General features: G+C 41.0%; 1 protein-coding gene across 1 annotated transcript; it reads right to left on the bottom strand.

Moving 5' to 3' along the window:
* Nucleotides 1-11635: 11635 nt before the first annotated feature.
* Nucleotides 11636-12484, bottom strand: LOC149173983 (uncharacterized). Its single transcript, XM_089420697.1, has one exon. It carries the CDS (start codon nt 12482-12484, stop codon nt 11636-11638), a length of 849 nt encoding a protein of 282 aa, XP_089276823.1.
* Nucleotides 12485-17710: the final 5226 nt, after the last annotated feature.

The raw sequence follows: 17710 nt of genomic DNA, 5'->3' as shown, positions 1-17710 counted from the left end.
CAAGTCAAAGTTCTTTCTCAGCTCCAGTAGTATTGGTGCACAAGAAGGATGGATCATGGCGCATGTGTCCGGATTATAGGGAGCTCAACAAGCTCACTATTAAAGATAAGTTCCCCATTCCTGTTATTGATGAATTACTGGATGAATTGCATGGATCAATTTACTTCACCAAGTTGGATCTTCGTTCGGGATATCATCAAATCAGAATGAAGATTGAAGACATTCCGAAAATGGCATTTAGAACTCATGAGGGTCATTATGAATTTTTGGTCATGCCTTTTGGCCTTACCAATGCACCTTCAACATTTCAAGGTTTGATGAATTCAATTTTCAAACCATTCCTTAGAAAATTTGTGTTAGTATTTTTTGATGATATACTAATCTACAGCAAGTCTTGGAAGGATCATGTTGAACATGTTGACAGGGTGCTACAACTATTGGAGGAGAAACAATTATATGCAAAAAGATCCAAATGTTTCTTTGGAGTCCAGGAGGTGGAATATTTGGGTCATATTGTATCTCATGAAGGAGTTAAGGTAGACCCTAGCAAAATTAAAGCCATTAAGGAATGGAAAATCCCCACATCCATAAAGCATCTGCGAGGATTTCTTGGGTTGACAGGGTATTATCGCAAGTTTGTTAAGAATTATGGGAGAATAGCAGCACCTCTAACAACATTATTGAAGAAAGATTCATTTTCATGGACTCCGGAAGCAACAAAGGCCTTTGAACATCTTAAAGAGGCAATGTGCCAAGCACCGGTCTTAGCTACACCAGACTTCACAAAAACCTTTATTGTGGAATGTGATGCTTCAGGAAATGGAATTGGTGCTGTTCTAATGCAAGATGAAAGACCCATTGCTTTTGAAAGTCGTCCAATCAAGGGAAAGTTTTTAAGCAAAGCTATTTATGAGAAGGAAATGTTGGCAATACTCCATGCACTTAAGAAATGGCGACCCTACCTAATGGGAAGACACTTCAAGGTAAAAACGGATCATGATAGCCTTAAATACTTTTTAGAACAAAGATTATCCTCTGAAGAGCAACAAAAGTGGGTCACAAAGATGTTTGGTTATGACTTTGAAATCATCTACAAAAAGGGGAAGCAAAATGTGGTGGCAGATGCACTCTCAAGAAAGGATGAGGATGTGGAAGCATTGTTGTGTGCCATTTCTATTATCCAACCAGATTGGATAAACGAAGCAAGGGAGGAATGGAAGAATGACGAAGAAGTGTGGGCACTTATTCGAAAGCTACAACAAGATTCCAGTACTTCTGATACATTTAGCTGGCAAAATGATTCGTTATGGTACAAAGATCGCTTATACCTCTGTAAGAATTCCAAGCTAAAACAAAAGATTCTTATGGAATTGCACACTTCTCCCTTAGGAGGGCACTCAGGATTTTTAAAAACTTACCACAGGGTTAAGAAGGAATTTTTTTTGGATGGCCTTAAATCAGATATTCAAAAGTTTGTGGCAGAATGTTTGGTTTTCCAACAAAATAAAGTTGAAACAATTAAGACACCGGGTCTATTACAACCTTTATCCATTCCAAGCCAACGTTGGGAGGAGGTTTCAATGGATTTTATCACAGGTTTACCCAAGTCTGAGGGAAAGAGTGTCATCATGGTGGTAGTTGACAGACTTACCAAGTATGCACACTTTTGTGCATTATCACATCCATTTAAAGCCAGTACAGTTTCTACTGCATTTATGGAAACAGTTCAAAAGCTACATGGAAACCCAAAGATTATTGTAAGTGACAGAGATCCCATTTTCACTGGAAATTTTTGGACAAAATTATTTTCTTGTCTTGGTACTCAGTTAGCTCATAGCTCATCTTATCATCCTCAATCTGATGGGAAAACTGAGATAGTAAACAAATATTGGAAGGATATCTTTGTTGCTTTGTATCTGATAAACAGACACAATGGGTCAAATGGTTGCCTCTGGCTGAATGGTGGTATAACACTTCCTTCCATACAGCAACAAAATGACCCCATTTATGGCACTTTATGGGTATCAACACATCATATTTAAGAGAAAATTCTAAGGTTCAGGCAGTGGAACATCACATCGAACATCAACAACAAGTCCTCCAACTCTTAAAGGATAACCTCGTGTTGGCACAAAATAGAATGAAACAACAGGCATATCAACATTGCAGTGAAAGAAGTTTTGATGTAGGTGATTGGGTATTCCTACGGCTACAACCATATAAGCAAATGTCCCTAAAGCAAGCTAAGAAGGATAATAAACTATCACCATAGTATTATGGTCCGTATAAGGTTTGCAAAAGATTGGTACTATGGCATACAAATTGGAGCTTCCTGCAGCTTCTCGATTGCACACAGTTTTCCATGTTTCATGTTTAAAGAAGGTTATAGGTGACAAGCTCCCAATTCAAACAATATTTCCAGAACTTGACGAGGAAGGAAAAATTATACTGGAACCGGAAGCAGTCACATAAACAAGAACTCGACAGCTACGAAATCGATCAATTTCAGAGTATCTTATCAAGTGGAAGAACTTATCCGCTGAAGATTCCACATGGGAGGATGAGAATTTTATGCAGAAGTATCCAGAACTACTCAAGCGTTGAGGACAACACTTTTTTGAAGGAGAGGGGCATGTTGGGTCCCTATAATACTAGTGATTACCCCATTACTATTGGAGTTATACCCCTTATTTATATTGTTGGGCCCCTATTACCCCCATATTGTTATTTCTATGCCGCATAGAATCACTCTATTGTTATTTTTGTGACTTTATATTATTATTGTTAGGTCAGCTGGATTATATTGTGACTCCTTAGACTCCTATATATAGAAAGGAGGTTTTGTTATTTGTATCATCGAATAATTGTTCATTTATGTAATGTAAAGGAGGTTGCCCCCTCGAAGGGGCTGAATTATAAGGCATTGATCTATCTTTTGTATCTTTTATTGAGCTGGTTTCATAACACAAGGATACAAAAAATTTTATTTTATTCTTTCCCACTCGAATTATACGAGTGGATCGCTAAATTGGAAGATGGCCAAGGAAGGTAGAGGCTTGACGTTATGGTAGTGTGGACCCCGGAGTTAGTGTAGAGATTGGAATCCTCTAAAGATAATATCACACACACTGTAGATCACTAGCTTGATCGTATCATAAGAGGATTTGTGACAGAGTTCGCGGTTGATACCTCGGTTACCTACAACGAAGCATAGCGACGCTTCTTCAAAGGACCACGAGGTAAGTATTTAAGGTCTTTGAATACTTGGATTAAAATTCTCTTGTGTGAAAAACAGGTTATGCGATTACCTTGATGTTGGGAGCTACGTGAAGTGGAAAGTTATTGAGGGATATAAAGGGAACAATACATGAATATAGCCCACTGATTGAGCCTCCTCTGAGTGACGATGAAAATGCAACACACGCTTCTCCACAGAGCGTTGTCTAGTTAATAAGGCAAGGGTTCCTGCGAATACCACATCCCTCCACACCACCTCCATCTTCACCTCCACCACACACATGTTCGACCACATCGCCACCACCTCCACCACCATTCAATATGGTGAATTCACTCAAATTTCTCGTTTTCAAGGGCTTGGGGAATGAGGATTTGGACTAGTTTTGGTTCGTTGCGAAGGTTGTGTGGGAAGACCAAGGCATTATAGATGATGAGATGAAGAAAGCTACGTTTGTCACTGCTTTAGATGAATGCGTGCTAACATGGTACATTAAGTACTACACTAATAAATCGATGGCTACGTTGGCAGACATTCAAACTACGTTTAATAAGGAATTCACTAGGCCCAAATTTGAAGCGCAATTGATCATTGGATTCAAATTAATCATGATGAAGCCTAAAGAGACACCCTCGGAGCTGGACCAGAGATTGAAGTGAAAGATCTGTGAAGCTAACATGAACATTATGGATGGGCAGCACTGCTAGTCATTTATGGCTTTGCTCTTGCCTCATCTGAGGGTTACTGTATCGCAGAAAAATATTGGGACCCAGCATGAGGCGCTGGAAATTTCGATGAGATTGCATGAGACACCAATTCAAGATGCTTCTTTGGGCGTTCAGCAGATTCATGCAGAATTGCATAACCTTTTCCTAGATTTCGGAAGTATCAAGAAGGATAGAGCGGCTTGGCCAAAGGGGCGTGAAGAGGTTCTTTGTTTGAAATGTAAGAGTCAAGGGCATGATAAATATCATTTACCTATCTTTGCAAATTATGTTGCAGGAGGAGGATCAATGCCTCTGAGGCCGGAAGCTCAAACAGGACCAAGTACAGGGCCAACGCCGTGGTGTGCTATCTGTCAAGTAGTTGGAAAACATGCGACAGATAATTGCCACTTATTGCACAGAGAACGCCCATGTATCGGATGTAGACAAAAATGTGGCCTCCGGATCAAGGCGTTGGCCAAGGTGGAGGAGGACCTGTGAGAGGTTGGGGGAAAGTTATTTGCTACAATTGTGGAGGTTCGAGACACTATGCACGAGAACGCACGAACCGGATGTGCATGTTGTGCCAATACTGCACCCAATTTGACTACACGAGAAAAGACTAACATATATTAATATCTAAGATGCGTGAAAAGGGGACGCAACCTCAGTAGCCTATGAAAAACCTGTAGATGATGAGGTTTGAACCCCGCGAAGAGGACTGCAATATGAATATTGTGTTGCGAAGTTGAATAACAACTGGTAAAGATAAGGTAAGGTGGCCTGAAGAAGGTGAATGGGTCCCAAAAGCTCTAGAAAAGGAGGTTGGCTTTGATTTGGACCACGTGAAGGAAGCCTTCATGGAAGCAAAGAAATGCTCCACTGAGGCTTCTACCTCAAGAAATCACGATAAGCAGTATGAAGAAATGGACCCATCCATGCTTACTACCTTCTTGGAGACCTGTATGAAGCTGCTACGCAATAGCAAGGCCGTAAAGGGATTAGAGGAGTTGATCAATAAATGTGCTAGTAATGCTCCTGAGGGGCCGCGTGTGGTGAGGAAAATTTTAAGTAGAAGGAAAGAACAAGGTGCGAGATGAGGCTCACCACGCAAATAAGAGAGTATGCGATGGACCAAGTTATTCTAGAAATGGGAGAGGATGGGGAGACCTGCGCTACAGTGGTTTCCTATTCAATTGAGGATGGTGAATCAACAAAATATTATCCCCATGGGCATATTATAGGGAGTGACAATCGATATTGAAGGCGTGAGTGTATTGGTGGATTTCGAAGTAATAGAAATTGTCGATGACAACAATCCCTACCCCACGCTCCTTGGGATTGACTGGACTATTGACATGAAGAAGGTGATCAATTTGAAGAAGTGAACGATGTCATTTGAAAGAAATTGCTCCGCGTAGTAGTACTGTTGGACCCCGCAGAGGGATTGCGCTATACTGAATCGGTCCGCAATTATGAAAGTGACGATGATTTGGACCAAATTTATAAGATAATAGCGCGAGATCAAGACTGGGTGAATCTAAGAGGAGAGGGACGTATTGCATGGGACCATGAAATCTCCTGCACCTCAGATTTAGATGTGGAATTGGAACACTCGCATAATCAATTTCACGAAGTGTTTACTCTACGTTGTAACATGATGACCAAATCGTTGTATGGCGTATTTTCAGAGGTAAGAAGTTTGCCATACTACGATGTTTTAACTGATGTTTATAAATTTTTGGATGCATTACATTGTATTGATGTTCAAGAAGGCATTACATGGTCGATGTATGTTGTTGATGTATTATTAGACTCATATTTATTTTGTAGTGAGTTGATTTAGTTGAAGTATGAGTTGTATTGAGATTTAGTGCCACCTCTTGGTAGTGGGTGCAATTATTGCTATTATTGATAACTTGTACTTTACATATGTTGTTTCTTGTGATGCATATTTGATGCTAATGCTATGAAGTGATGAAGATAGTATTGTTGATTAGAGTTTTCTTTGTTAGTTAATGCACCAAGTATGTAGTGTTTCCCTGTGTGTATTGGGTTTATATAATTTATGTATATGTTATGGAGACAAAATGGTGGGCATATGAAATTTCTTACCCATGTCTTGGGGATTTTATTTCAGGTTTTTGTTGTTGGCACCATTAACATTGTTATGATCTTTCCAACCATAGCCTCTTTCCATTAATTCCAAAGGGGGATAGTGACACAACCACTTGAGTTTGGTATGGTTGTCAATTGAGATCAATGCCAAAGGGGGAGTTTGTTGGCACCAAGAATGTTTTGTTGGAATTTATGTCAACCTTACACCATGTGTTTGATTGGTTTCACATGTTTGGTTATGCATATGTTTTATTAGTTGAAGTGTTTGAATATGCATTGTAAGTGTGTTAGATTGGTTGTGTTTGGCTAAAATTACCAAGGATTTTTCCCATAGTATTTGGTGTGATAACTTAAGGGTTAATTAATATTATTTCATTTAATAAGGTCATTATGAGGAATAGAAGGTAATTAATATTTTGATTTTCTCCATTTTGATGAGAGGCAAATTATAAATATATTATGCTAACACTTGAGGAGCTATCTGTGAGACAGAGAGAGCTATAATTCATAATGATTCTTCTTGTTCACTTATATAATTGATCAACAAAGTTTGAGAGATTAATTTTTAGACTTGATATGTTGTTGTTGCATGTATGTTGAGCCCATCATATTGGGCCAAGTATGAAAATTATGAAATGACCTCTACATAGAGGTTGATGAGGATGGGGCCTCCTATAGGTGGTGGCTTACAAAGATAGGAATATGAATTCTTTTTTTTTTCTGGATAAAGGCTAATCTATTGTATTAAGAAAAGAAAATTATTTACAAAGAGGCCAAGGCCTCTGAAGATGCAAGGGAGCATCCTCTATCAGAGAAGACTGCAGGTGCTCAAGGCAACCTGGATTACATATATGGAGAAAGTGACAGAGAGCATAACAAAGCTGTAGCTAATGGCCTTCTGGCTTACAAAAAGAGGACTATGCAAAAGAGCAGCATTTGTTTGATTTGAGAAGTTTGCCTTTCGAGTGTAGCTTGCTGCTGAAAACAACGTACCAAACTGTGGTAGGAAGTCCAAATTCTTCAGAAGTCTGGAAGTGTTGAGATTTCTTGTGGGCTCCCTACTATGAAACCGACGGCTGGACCCTTCTAAACCAGAAGGTATCCCCTCAAAAATCCAAAATGCTATCATTAAGCAACAGAGGAAAACATGAACTAAGCCCTTGGAGGCTCACCTTGTTCAGTTCCTGGCTTGTAAGCCTCCTCATTCATCTCCAGACTTATGGTAAGCTGATTGCCGGAGTTAGCTGGATGCTGAGGCGAGCCATAAGCCGGATGCTGAGACGCACCTTGAGTTGGTTGCTGAGGCGAGCTCAAACCCGGAAGAGGCTCCATCAGATTGACATCAACAGCAATTTCATTATCAATATTTTCCCCCACTACTGGTACCCGAGCATGATTCAGTTGCTCCAGCTCCCTGTCAGGCTCTTCCTGACTGGACGAGTCATCCTCCTCCTCCGTTGCAATGACTATGATGAGCAATGAGAGACGGGTCTGGTTTCTCCTGCAGCGAAAAGTGCAGCGAGAAGTGTGGACTTGACTGTCCAATTGGTCGGACTCTTCAGAGGGAGAGGACGGAGGCTCCAACATGGCCATTGGCTGAATTGCCTGGGCCTCTTGCCTGCCGAGAATTCCCCATACCCCTCCACGCCTTGGGACTCCCCTTTGTCGTGGCGCCATTATCCCTTGAGAGCACACTTTGCAAACAATAGACGGTGAAAATTCAGGAATGTAACTAGCTAACAGTTCCTCCTTAATGACAATTACCCAATTTTGATGCGTTACTAAGCCTTCCTCCAGCGAATGCCCAGAACACGCAGTCGGAACAGAGTGCCCAGAACACGCAATCGGAACAGAGGTTAGGCTATGGCCTCTACCCCTACTGCCAGCATTCGGTTCATTCTCACACTCAGACAAATTAACAACACAATGCCTCATATCCCTGATCTGATTCATGCGCATCATTTTATAGGACGTGGAGCTGAACAATCCGGCGGCAATGGAGCCAAAACTCCATAGAACGACGTACAGGAAAATCAATTCCCCTCGCGTGAGGCCATCCCTCTTCTGCAGAGCCATCCTCTCCACCATAAACTGCGTTAATGCTTGGAAGGGGCGAGTTAATAGACCGTCCGGCCATACGATCTTAAGACCACAGCTGCCCCTCATTGCATGTATTCAGATGAGTCCATGTGTCACCCGCATCCAGGTGTGAAACAACCTGTGGCTGCATATCTTCGTCTAGTAGTGCCTGGAGATTGGGAAGATGATCCTCCGGGACTGTATCATAAAGAGGTCCAGCTGAGAAATCTTTCTCATTATCCACACCTAAATTAGCTAGGAAGTCCGCAGGCTTGTTCCCTTCCCTTTTTGTGTGCTTGAAGGAGACTGCTCTATTCGCTTGCAACCAATGCTGAACCTGATCCAACCTGGATGCTAATCTCCAACTTCTACTAATCTTGTGAACTGAGGATCCCTGTTGTAGCTTTAGAGCCATGTTTATTAGAATCTGTGAATCCCCTTCTACTATCAAGGGAAAATACTTGCCCTGCTGCGCCAAAGTGAGACCTTTCCAAAGTCCTTCCAGCTCCGCTGCATTATTTGTATTCTAGCCAATGGTGCCTAAGAAAGTTATAAGAGGATTTCCTTGATGGTCTCTTATTACACCTCCATACCCTGTCTGGCCCGGATTACCCTTCGATGCACCATCGAAGTTCAATTGAAATGTATTGACAGGTGGTGATATCCATTTTGCTGTGTTGGTTCGATGTTGCCCTGGGTTGGGTTTGGCCAGAATCTCATCTTGTATCTTAATTTGCCAATTATTCCAGATTGCCCATTCCTGAGGTTGCTTCGGAAGATCCTCTTTAGACCAGGCTTTTGTTGAGAGAGTTTCGCTGATGTTAATATGAAATCCTTTCCAGACCTGCTCTAGAGTCATTGATTGTTTCTTCAATATCCTCTTGTTACGTTCCTTCCAGATATTCCACATTAGGAATCCTGGGATAATTTTCCATAGGATATTAAGGATTGTGCATTGATAAGGTGCTTGAGGCCATTGGCGGATTGTTTCTCTTATATCCCCTCGAATTCGCCCTTCCTTCTGACAGCGAAAAGCCACTTTCTCCCATATCTTTTGGCTCAGTTGGAATGTCTGCATTAAGTGTAGCACAGATTCTTCTTCCTTGTTGCAATTGAGACAAATAGAGGGTCCTAGGAAGCCTCTTTTCCTGAGGTTATCCCATGTTAGGATTCTATTGTAAGATAGAAGCCACAAGAAGGTGGATACTTTCGGCCATATAGGGGGTTTCCAAATTTTGCTCCATATTTGGTCCTTGTCCATCCTGTCCCTGATTATGATTCTGTATGCTTCCTTTGTAGTGAAAGTACCCCTCTCCTCATACCCCCACCTTAAAGTATCTTTCCCTGCTTGCTTTAATATCCTATGTTTTTTTAGTTCTGAGTGGAGAGCGAGTTGGTTATCATTTGAGCTGTGAGGTAGGATCAAGCTTGTTTGTTTCCACTCTCTCTGCTCTTGATTGTTTGGATCTTTCCAAAACTTACTTATTGTTTCTTGAGGAGTTATCTCCCTTTCTGGGATGGCTTGCAGGCTGTCTAAGAGTTTAGGAAAATGCTGCCAGGAATCTTCCCAGAACCTGGCAGTTTGACCATCTTTTATCTCCCAAAAGCTATGTTTTTGAATTAGATCTCTGTGCTGGATAGCCGAGTTCCATATCAATGATCCCTTACTGGTTTCCGACATTCTGATCCTTTCTTCTAGGGGAAGATTCCTTGTGTATTTTGCAGTCGAAAGACGTGCCCACAGGTTGTTGAATTCTGAGAGCCACCTCCACCATACTTTCGCTCCCATGGTCTTATTGCTTTGTTTGGGATCCCTAAGTCCTATGCCCCCTGCCATTCTGGGAAGACAAGCTTTGTCCCATCTAATGAGGGCCCATTTTCTGTTTGGGCCTGAACTGCCCCACAAAAAATTCCTCTGCAACTGTTTGATTGTCCTTAGAACCCATTTTGGCGCTGCTAAGATGGAAAATAGATAGAGCGGCATAGATTGCAAGACAGCCTTTATTAGTACCACTCTGCTGGCCATATTCAGGGATCTGTAAGTCCAAAGTAGCAGCCTTGCTTCCAATTTCTCGAGCAAGAGAGACCATGAAGAGTTCTTGAGGGCAGAAGCAATAAGAGGTGCTCCTAGGTAGGATGATGGAAGAGACGCTTTTGAGAATCCTAGAATGCGCGTAATGGCTCTTTGGGTATATGGAGGGGTGTTAAAAAAAAATATCTGGGATTTAACATTATTAATGCAGGCTCCGGAAGCTTTTGAGAAGGAATCAAGGATTGATTTGAAAGTGCGGGCTTCTTGAACAGATGAGTGGCCGAATAACATATTGTCATCAACAAATTGTTGATGAGAAATTGCTGGGAGGTTATGAACAACAATTCCTTTAAGCTTATGAGAAAGGATGGCGGCTTTAATACTTCTGCCCAGACCTTCAGCTAGGATGACAAATAGGAAAGGTGACAAGGGATCTCCCTGCCTGATGCCACGAGAGGGACGAAAGGTAGGAGAGGGGATTCCATTGATGAGAATGGAGAAAAAAGAAGAGGAGATGAGACTGCTAACCCATCTGACCCATGGGGGAGCGAAACCAAAGGCGAGGAGAGTTTTTTGCAAGTAGGTCCAGCTTATACTGTCGAATGCTTTGGATAGATCAATTTTGAGAAGCATCCCTGGCTTTTTTAAAATCTTGAGAGAGTGGATTATTTCGTGGGTGAGGATGATCCCATCAGTGATTTGGCGTCCCTCTACATACCCGGATTGTTCTGGAGAGATGATAAGGGGCAACAGGGGTTTCAATCGTAGAGCAATAACCTTTGAAACAATTTTATAAATAATATTACATAGAGCAATGGGACGATACTTATCTGGAGTGTTTGATTCTGTGGATTTGGGGATCAAAGCCAGAAATATAGCATTCATAGCTGGATACATCCATCTGAGGGATCTAGATTCATCCACCACCTGCCAGACTTCCCATTTTAATAATTCCCAGAAATGTTGGAAGAAATTTGACGTAAACCCATCAGGGCCTGGCGCTTTCCCTGCCTTAAGTTGGTTGACAGCCAATTCAACCTCTTGAAGACTAATCGGATTGAGAAGCAACGCATTCTGGTCTTCAGTGATGATTCTAGGGATATGCCTTGTAATATTGTCAATGGCAGCGGATCTGTTTGTGTCTGGTTCTTGATTCATCCTTTTGAAGTAGTCTACGAACTCCTTTTCAATACCTTCATGATCTTCGATTTTGCATCCTTGCTCATTATTTACAAAGGAAATTTGGTTGATCATACGCCTTTGTACTGTTGTTCTGTGAAAGAATTTTGTGTTCTTTTCGCCTTCCTTGAGCCATCTAACCCAGGACTTCTGCCTCCACAGTATCTCTTTCTGCATATCTCTGTCCAGAATTTTCTTTTCTTTTTCTTGCTCCTGTTGTGTGAACTCCTCGGATCGGCCCTGAGAAATAATTTTTTGTTGAGTGTCCTTCATTTTTTGGATAAGGATTTATTTTGATTTAAAAATGTCACCAAAGGTGGATTTGTTCCAACGCTTTATTTCCCCTTTGAGATACTTCAGCTTCTTTTGGAATTGGGCCATTCTTGAGCCTTCTGTATCTTTGAATTTTGTCCAGGTTGTCCTTATGAAATCATGGAATTCCGGATGTGAGAGCCAGAAGGATTCGAATTTGAATGGTATTTTTAGATTATTGCCTGGTCTATTCCAGTTTGAGGCAATGGGCCAATTGTCTGATCCTGAATAAGGAAGGATTGAAGCAGTGAAGTCTCCCCCCAAATGTACTGCGTTATCAGAAACCAGGAAACGATCCAGGCGCGAAGACACTTGCGTCGGTTCCGTTCTTTTATTACTCCAGGTATAAAGACCGTTTTCAGTTGGAATGTCAATCATCCAATTGTTTTGTATGAAATCTTTGAGTAGATTGCCATCTCTGTTGATTCCGCTGCGGCCTCCTTTCTTTTCATCCAGGGTCGCTATCATGTTGTAATCCCCACGTGAGATCCATAGCCGATGTGTTCTGGTTGCATTCAGTTGCGTTAATGCCTCTAGTATATTGGCTTTTTGCTGTATTTCTTGTGGAAAATAGACATTTGTAATGTGCCCATTAATGTTTGTGCCATTTAAATGAAACTTGGCTTGAATGAAGTTTTTGTTGGCATGTATATTGTCTAGCTGTATTGTTCTAGAGTCCCAAAGGATTGCCAAGCCTCTGGAGGCGCCTTGAGCTTCCACTGCCGAGACCTGCCCTGCAGGCCACGCCTTGGTTGCTACCTTTTCTAGAACTGTATGCTTACATTTGGTTTCTTGCAGAAAAAGAATTGCTGGTTTTTCTGCCATTATCATGTTTTTTAATAATCTACCCTTCTTTTGGCCGTTAAGCCCTCTAATGTTCCAAGATATCAATTTCATTGGGAAGATTTAGGGTTGATGTTAAAATACCTTGATAGCTGGGCATATCTCCCTGAGTCTACCATGACTTCTCTGACCTTTATCGTTCTCTCCAGAGCAGATTTCCGTCCTCACTTCTTGATGTCCTTTGCAATAAACTTTCTATCCCATTGGCTACCCGTTTGAACACCAAGCGAATATTTCTTCTGGGCTTTGTGCAGTACCTCCTCGAGTTTGTGCACTTGCGTTTCAGTTATTTTGTCGAAATTTTTGGTTTTACAAGCAGTTTCCAGACCAATAATGTCCAGTTCACCTATATCAAATGTTTCTGTGTCTTCATCCATGTTCTGGATTTCTTGATGGCTTTCCGCATCTTTCCGTGCTTTGTCTGAGCCTGATTCAGTTAAATCTGTCTCCATATCTGATTGACTCCAGAGCTTCGCTTTAGTGGCATGAAGATTTCCTTCATGATCCTGACTTTTTCCTTTGGATGTTTCTTTAGTTTCCTCGGACGTTTTCCGATTCGGGATATGCTTGGCTGACAGGGGGTCTTGCATATGTTGTTCTTCCTCTGCTAGAACTGCAAAGCTGTTGCTAGTTGAAGGTTTTGAAGGATCCTTCAAGGCCTGCTTATTCTGCAGTGTCTGTTTCTTATTCCCTCTTCTACGGTTGGCAACTTTGATGAAACCATCAGGAGATTGCTTGTCCTGATCTTGTTCAGTGGTTGTCTTATTTAGTGGGCAATCTCGGAACAGGTGCCCTAATGCACGGCATTTACGACACCTGAAGGGCACATGTTCGTAGTCTATTAGCTGTAGCCATTCTACATCCTCATGAGAGAGACTTATCTTGTCAGGCAGGGGTTCTTTTAAGTCCATATATACGCAGATCCGGGCATAGGAAGTATACTTCTTCATTTTGGTTTCTTCTGATACCTTGACAAAATCCCCCATGACTTTCCCAATCTCTTGAAGCGATTCTTCCTCCCAGTATTCCCATGGTAGAGAATACAGCCTGATCCAGACGGGTGCGCAGCTCAGATCCTCCTTGTCTGGATTGAAGCGTTCTACCCATTCTTTAAGAAATAGACCCGCTGAGTTGAAAAAATATGGTCCATTCTCGAAAACTCTGTTTCTGTCCTCCAAGCAGTTAAAGACTGCTGTGAAGAAACCTTTTGGACCCAAATGGAGGGATATATGTCCTTTTGGGTGCCATTTATTATTGATCCAAGTCCTCAAAGCTTTCTCATTTGGCCAGATGCCTATAAACTTACCTATGAGGGCATGATCCCTCATATATTGGATCCTTGCATTGATTCTGTGGCTGGGGAACTCCACTTTGGGTGTGTTCTTTGCTACAGGCTTTCATGTGGATGATCTTACTCTCTGATTTTCTGGCATAGCTTGATCTCTCTGCCCTTCTGGCATATCCTCAGTCTCCTGGTCATTTGTTCTCTGATCCTTTTCTGAATCTTCCTGATTTGCGTTCTGCGTCTCATTCATTGGAGGGTCCCCTCCAGCCCCCTGGCGGGGGTCCATTGCCGCTACCGTCAGTCTTTTTTGTCTGTTGTGTGCAGCGTAGCCGCAAAGGATGAGCTTCTGCCCCTGCAGTCCGCCTGTCGATGCAGGTCTGCAGCTGCCCTAGCCGCTATGCGCTGCCTCCATGATCGCCATAGGGTTTTGCTATTTGAACACATACCAGGAATATGAATTCTTTCTAATAGTGGGGAGTCAATAATTGATAGAAAGTAGGGGTTTTCTAGCTGGTGATGGGTAGAAAATTGTAATTGGGGTCATATGTTCTAACGGTAGTTCCCAACTCATCAATGTAAATATTTCTTTACCAATAATAGAAAATTAGATATTTTATGTGTTAAATTTTTGTTGAGTTAACATATTTAGATCTGTTTTGATTTTCTAGGCTACTACTAAAAATTTAGCACTTTCAATAAAAAAAAATCAAATTTTATAAACCCTAGCTCTACTTACTCACTTCCAACACTCTTTTCCCACCTCCTTGGCATCATCATAGTAATGGTAACCATGGTATAATTTAAATAGTTTCTCACCTGTCATTGGGTACCAAGAATTTGAAGTTTTATAGAATTTTTTATTTTATTTTATTTTTATTATTTTTTTTTTTTTGCAGAAAACACTTTGAAATGTCTAAAGTGATTAGCAAGAATAATTTGAAACTATAAATTTAACTTGTAAGTATTTAACTTGCACCTCATAAATTCCTATGAGAGATTTAGATTCTAATGAGTGATTTCTGAAAAAAATGACTTACACAATATCCTTAGCTGTAATACCTAATTCTTGTCACCATTCTTTGATTGATTGACCCATTGAAATTTAGCTTCTAAAAGACACAAAAAGAAATATAGAAAACTATTAGAAGAGTGGCATTCTCCAATTGAACACAGCTAACCCACATTTTTTAAACAATTTTTCTATGTTCTAAAACTAGAGTAGTCAACCATTTTATTTTAAAAAATATTCAAAAATAACTACTAACTCCTTTTCATAAAATTATATAAAACATTTAAAAAATAATAATCATCCAATATACCATACAATTGAAATTCCAAACCATTCATATCATATGTTAAAAAGAAAAAAACTCTATTTATTACGCCGTAAGGCGTTTCCCTCTGAAATGAACTCCCCAAACTGTTGTCGTGTCAAAATATGTGCCATTCGATTTTGTTGTTAGATGATTGGGTAATCATTAGCCATTGATTTGAATTGAGCAATGCGAGGCGCAATGGTCCATACAAACCGTCAACCGTCTTAACATCCAGATGTGACGTATCAAGCAAGACCTTTCAAGTTTCAAGTAGCAAGTGGTGTTTTAGTGGCATGCATTTCCTTCCAAACAGAAGCCGCATTGGCCAGCATGTGGTATGAACTCCCTCCCTCCGCCATTGCAAATCGGGCCTTCCCCATCAATTCTGCCATTCCCTTCTTCATTTCCATTCCCCCCTCTCCTTCCATTAATTCCCTTGCCGCTCTTTCCACTTCCTCTCTCTTCACCAATCCATCTGCTCCCTTCTGTGCTTCAATGCCCACCTTAATCTCCTTCACGAGAAGGAAGGAATTCATTCTCTGTTCAGCAAAGAGAGTCCAAGCGATCATTGGCACTCCATGTAAGATGCTTTCGATCATTGAATTCCAACCGCAATGAGAAAGGAAACTGCCTGTGGATGGATGAGAGAGGATAGCAATCTGAGGCGCCCATGAATCCACCACAAATCCACGGTCTTTGGTTCGAATCTCGAAACCCTCAGGTAGAACCTACCTCAACACCCAAAGGAACCGCTGCCCGCTTGCTTCTAGCCCCAAAGCTAGTTCCCGAATCTGATTCTCCGATAAGGTGCCGCGGCTCCTAAAAGAAACGAACAAAACTGACAAGGCAGGCTGGCGATCCAACCACTTGAGGCAGCCCTCCTTATTAAACTTCTCTTCAGATTCCGACAGAGGTGAAGCTATTAGTGGCCCAACGGGATAAATGGAGGGGGTCATTTCAACAGCGCTCAGAACCTTTCCTTCCTTGAGAGCTTTTATTTGTTCTTGTTCCATTTCTTGGCATGTATTTATCAGAATTCCACGAGCTTCCTAAAGCCGAAGGGAATGTTGAATGAACCAGTTGAATGAAATATCAGATCTGTCTAGAAGAGGGTCTGGAAAATCTATTCTGGGAATCGGTAGAAGGCCTGCCACTTCGATTGGGAAATCCACATCTTTGAAGGAAATTTCAATGTTGTGGACAAGTGTTGGAAGGTAGAGCATGATGCAAAGGAGAGAAGCCCTAGAAGTGGAGAATATGTAGCAAGGTATTTCCAGTTTGGAGGCAACATCCAGCATGGGTGTACTGAAAAAATCGATTATGAAAGCCCAAACATGAAATGAAAAGGATGTGAGAGCATCTTGCACTAATATTTTATCTTTCTCCAATAGTAAGGGCATGCATACAAAAATGTTCATCTCGGCATGATCCCCTTCGATCTGAACATCAGGGAGCTCTATGAAGCGGATCATGTCCCCTGATGAAGACTGCAGGGTGTGGTGAGGAGAGCCGTCCATCCATTTGGCGGTGAAGAAGGTGATAGAAAAGCCATGGTACATAGTCAGCCGCTTTGCAATCTCGAGCAGTGCGATGTGATGGCTTGACCCAAACCCAGGGAATATTGCGACATGAGGCTTTTGGTTCTGCTCTTGTGACTCCATAAATGTCTCTATATTCCAACAAGAAAATGCTAATATTTGAAGGGTGAGTTCTGTAACGATGAAGCAGAGAATTTATAGTTATAAAACAAATGTATGAGTGCGCTTGCATCGTAATGAATAATTGGGGGAGGTAGCCAAAACTAAATTTTAAACAAATATATGACCCACCACGTTTTTGTTGTTCCGAGGACTTGGTAAAAGACTACAAACAATTTAGGGTGGATTTTTCATTCATTTGTTGACTTTGCAGTAGCATGTTGGCAATTTAGGAGAGACGTATGGAAAATGACAGGACCCAAGGCTATATTAAACAGCTTAATTTTGCTTGCAATGTCAGTGCAGACATATGGACGATGCCAGTGCCACTATTTTAAACAGTTTAGTTTTCCTTGCCACGTCACTGCAGACATATGGGCAATTTAGGAGAGACATATGGAAAATGGCAGGACCCGGGGATATATTAAACAATTTAATTTTGCGTGCAACGTCAGTGCAGACATATGGAAGATGCCACCACTATATTAAATAGTTTAGTTATGCTTGCAACAGATTCGTAAGTGATTAATATATATAACGTAGGTGGGGGGATCATTTTTAAAAATATATGTTGTGTTTTTTATTTATTGGGTAATATTGTCATGACATTAAACTTTAAAGCTTTTGACTAAGCTATTAGATTGGCATCACAGAAGTATTATCAATTTTCTACAAACATGAATGATAACTTAACAACATAAAAACTCAAATGAAATAATGTCTAATCCTTTAATCTAAGTCTATAATAGCTTCACTTGTAGGAAATCAAATTTCAAAATTTCATTGCCTATATGGGTAAATGGCTTATGTAACAATACCTTGTTCACTAAGTAGTTAATGATAAAAACAAGATTAAAAAACATTCATCCAATAATTACTATTTAGCTAAGAAATATGGAAGATGTGCAAT

Source organism: Pinus tabuliformis, chromosome 4_1, assembly GCF_031772625.1.
Source record: "Pinus tabuliformis cultivar Carrire ecotype Pingquan chromosome 4_1, CPIR1, whole genome shotgun sequence".
NCBI classification, from domain to species: Eukaryota; Viridiplantae; Streptophyta; class Pinopsida; order Pinales; family Pinaceae; genus Pinus; species Pinus tabuliformis.
The sequence above is the reverse complement of the archived record's forward strand: the minus strand, read 5'-3'. Positions and strand labels throughout refer to the sequence as shown.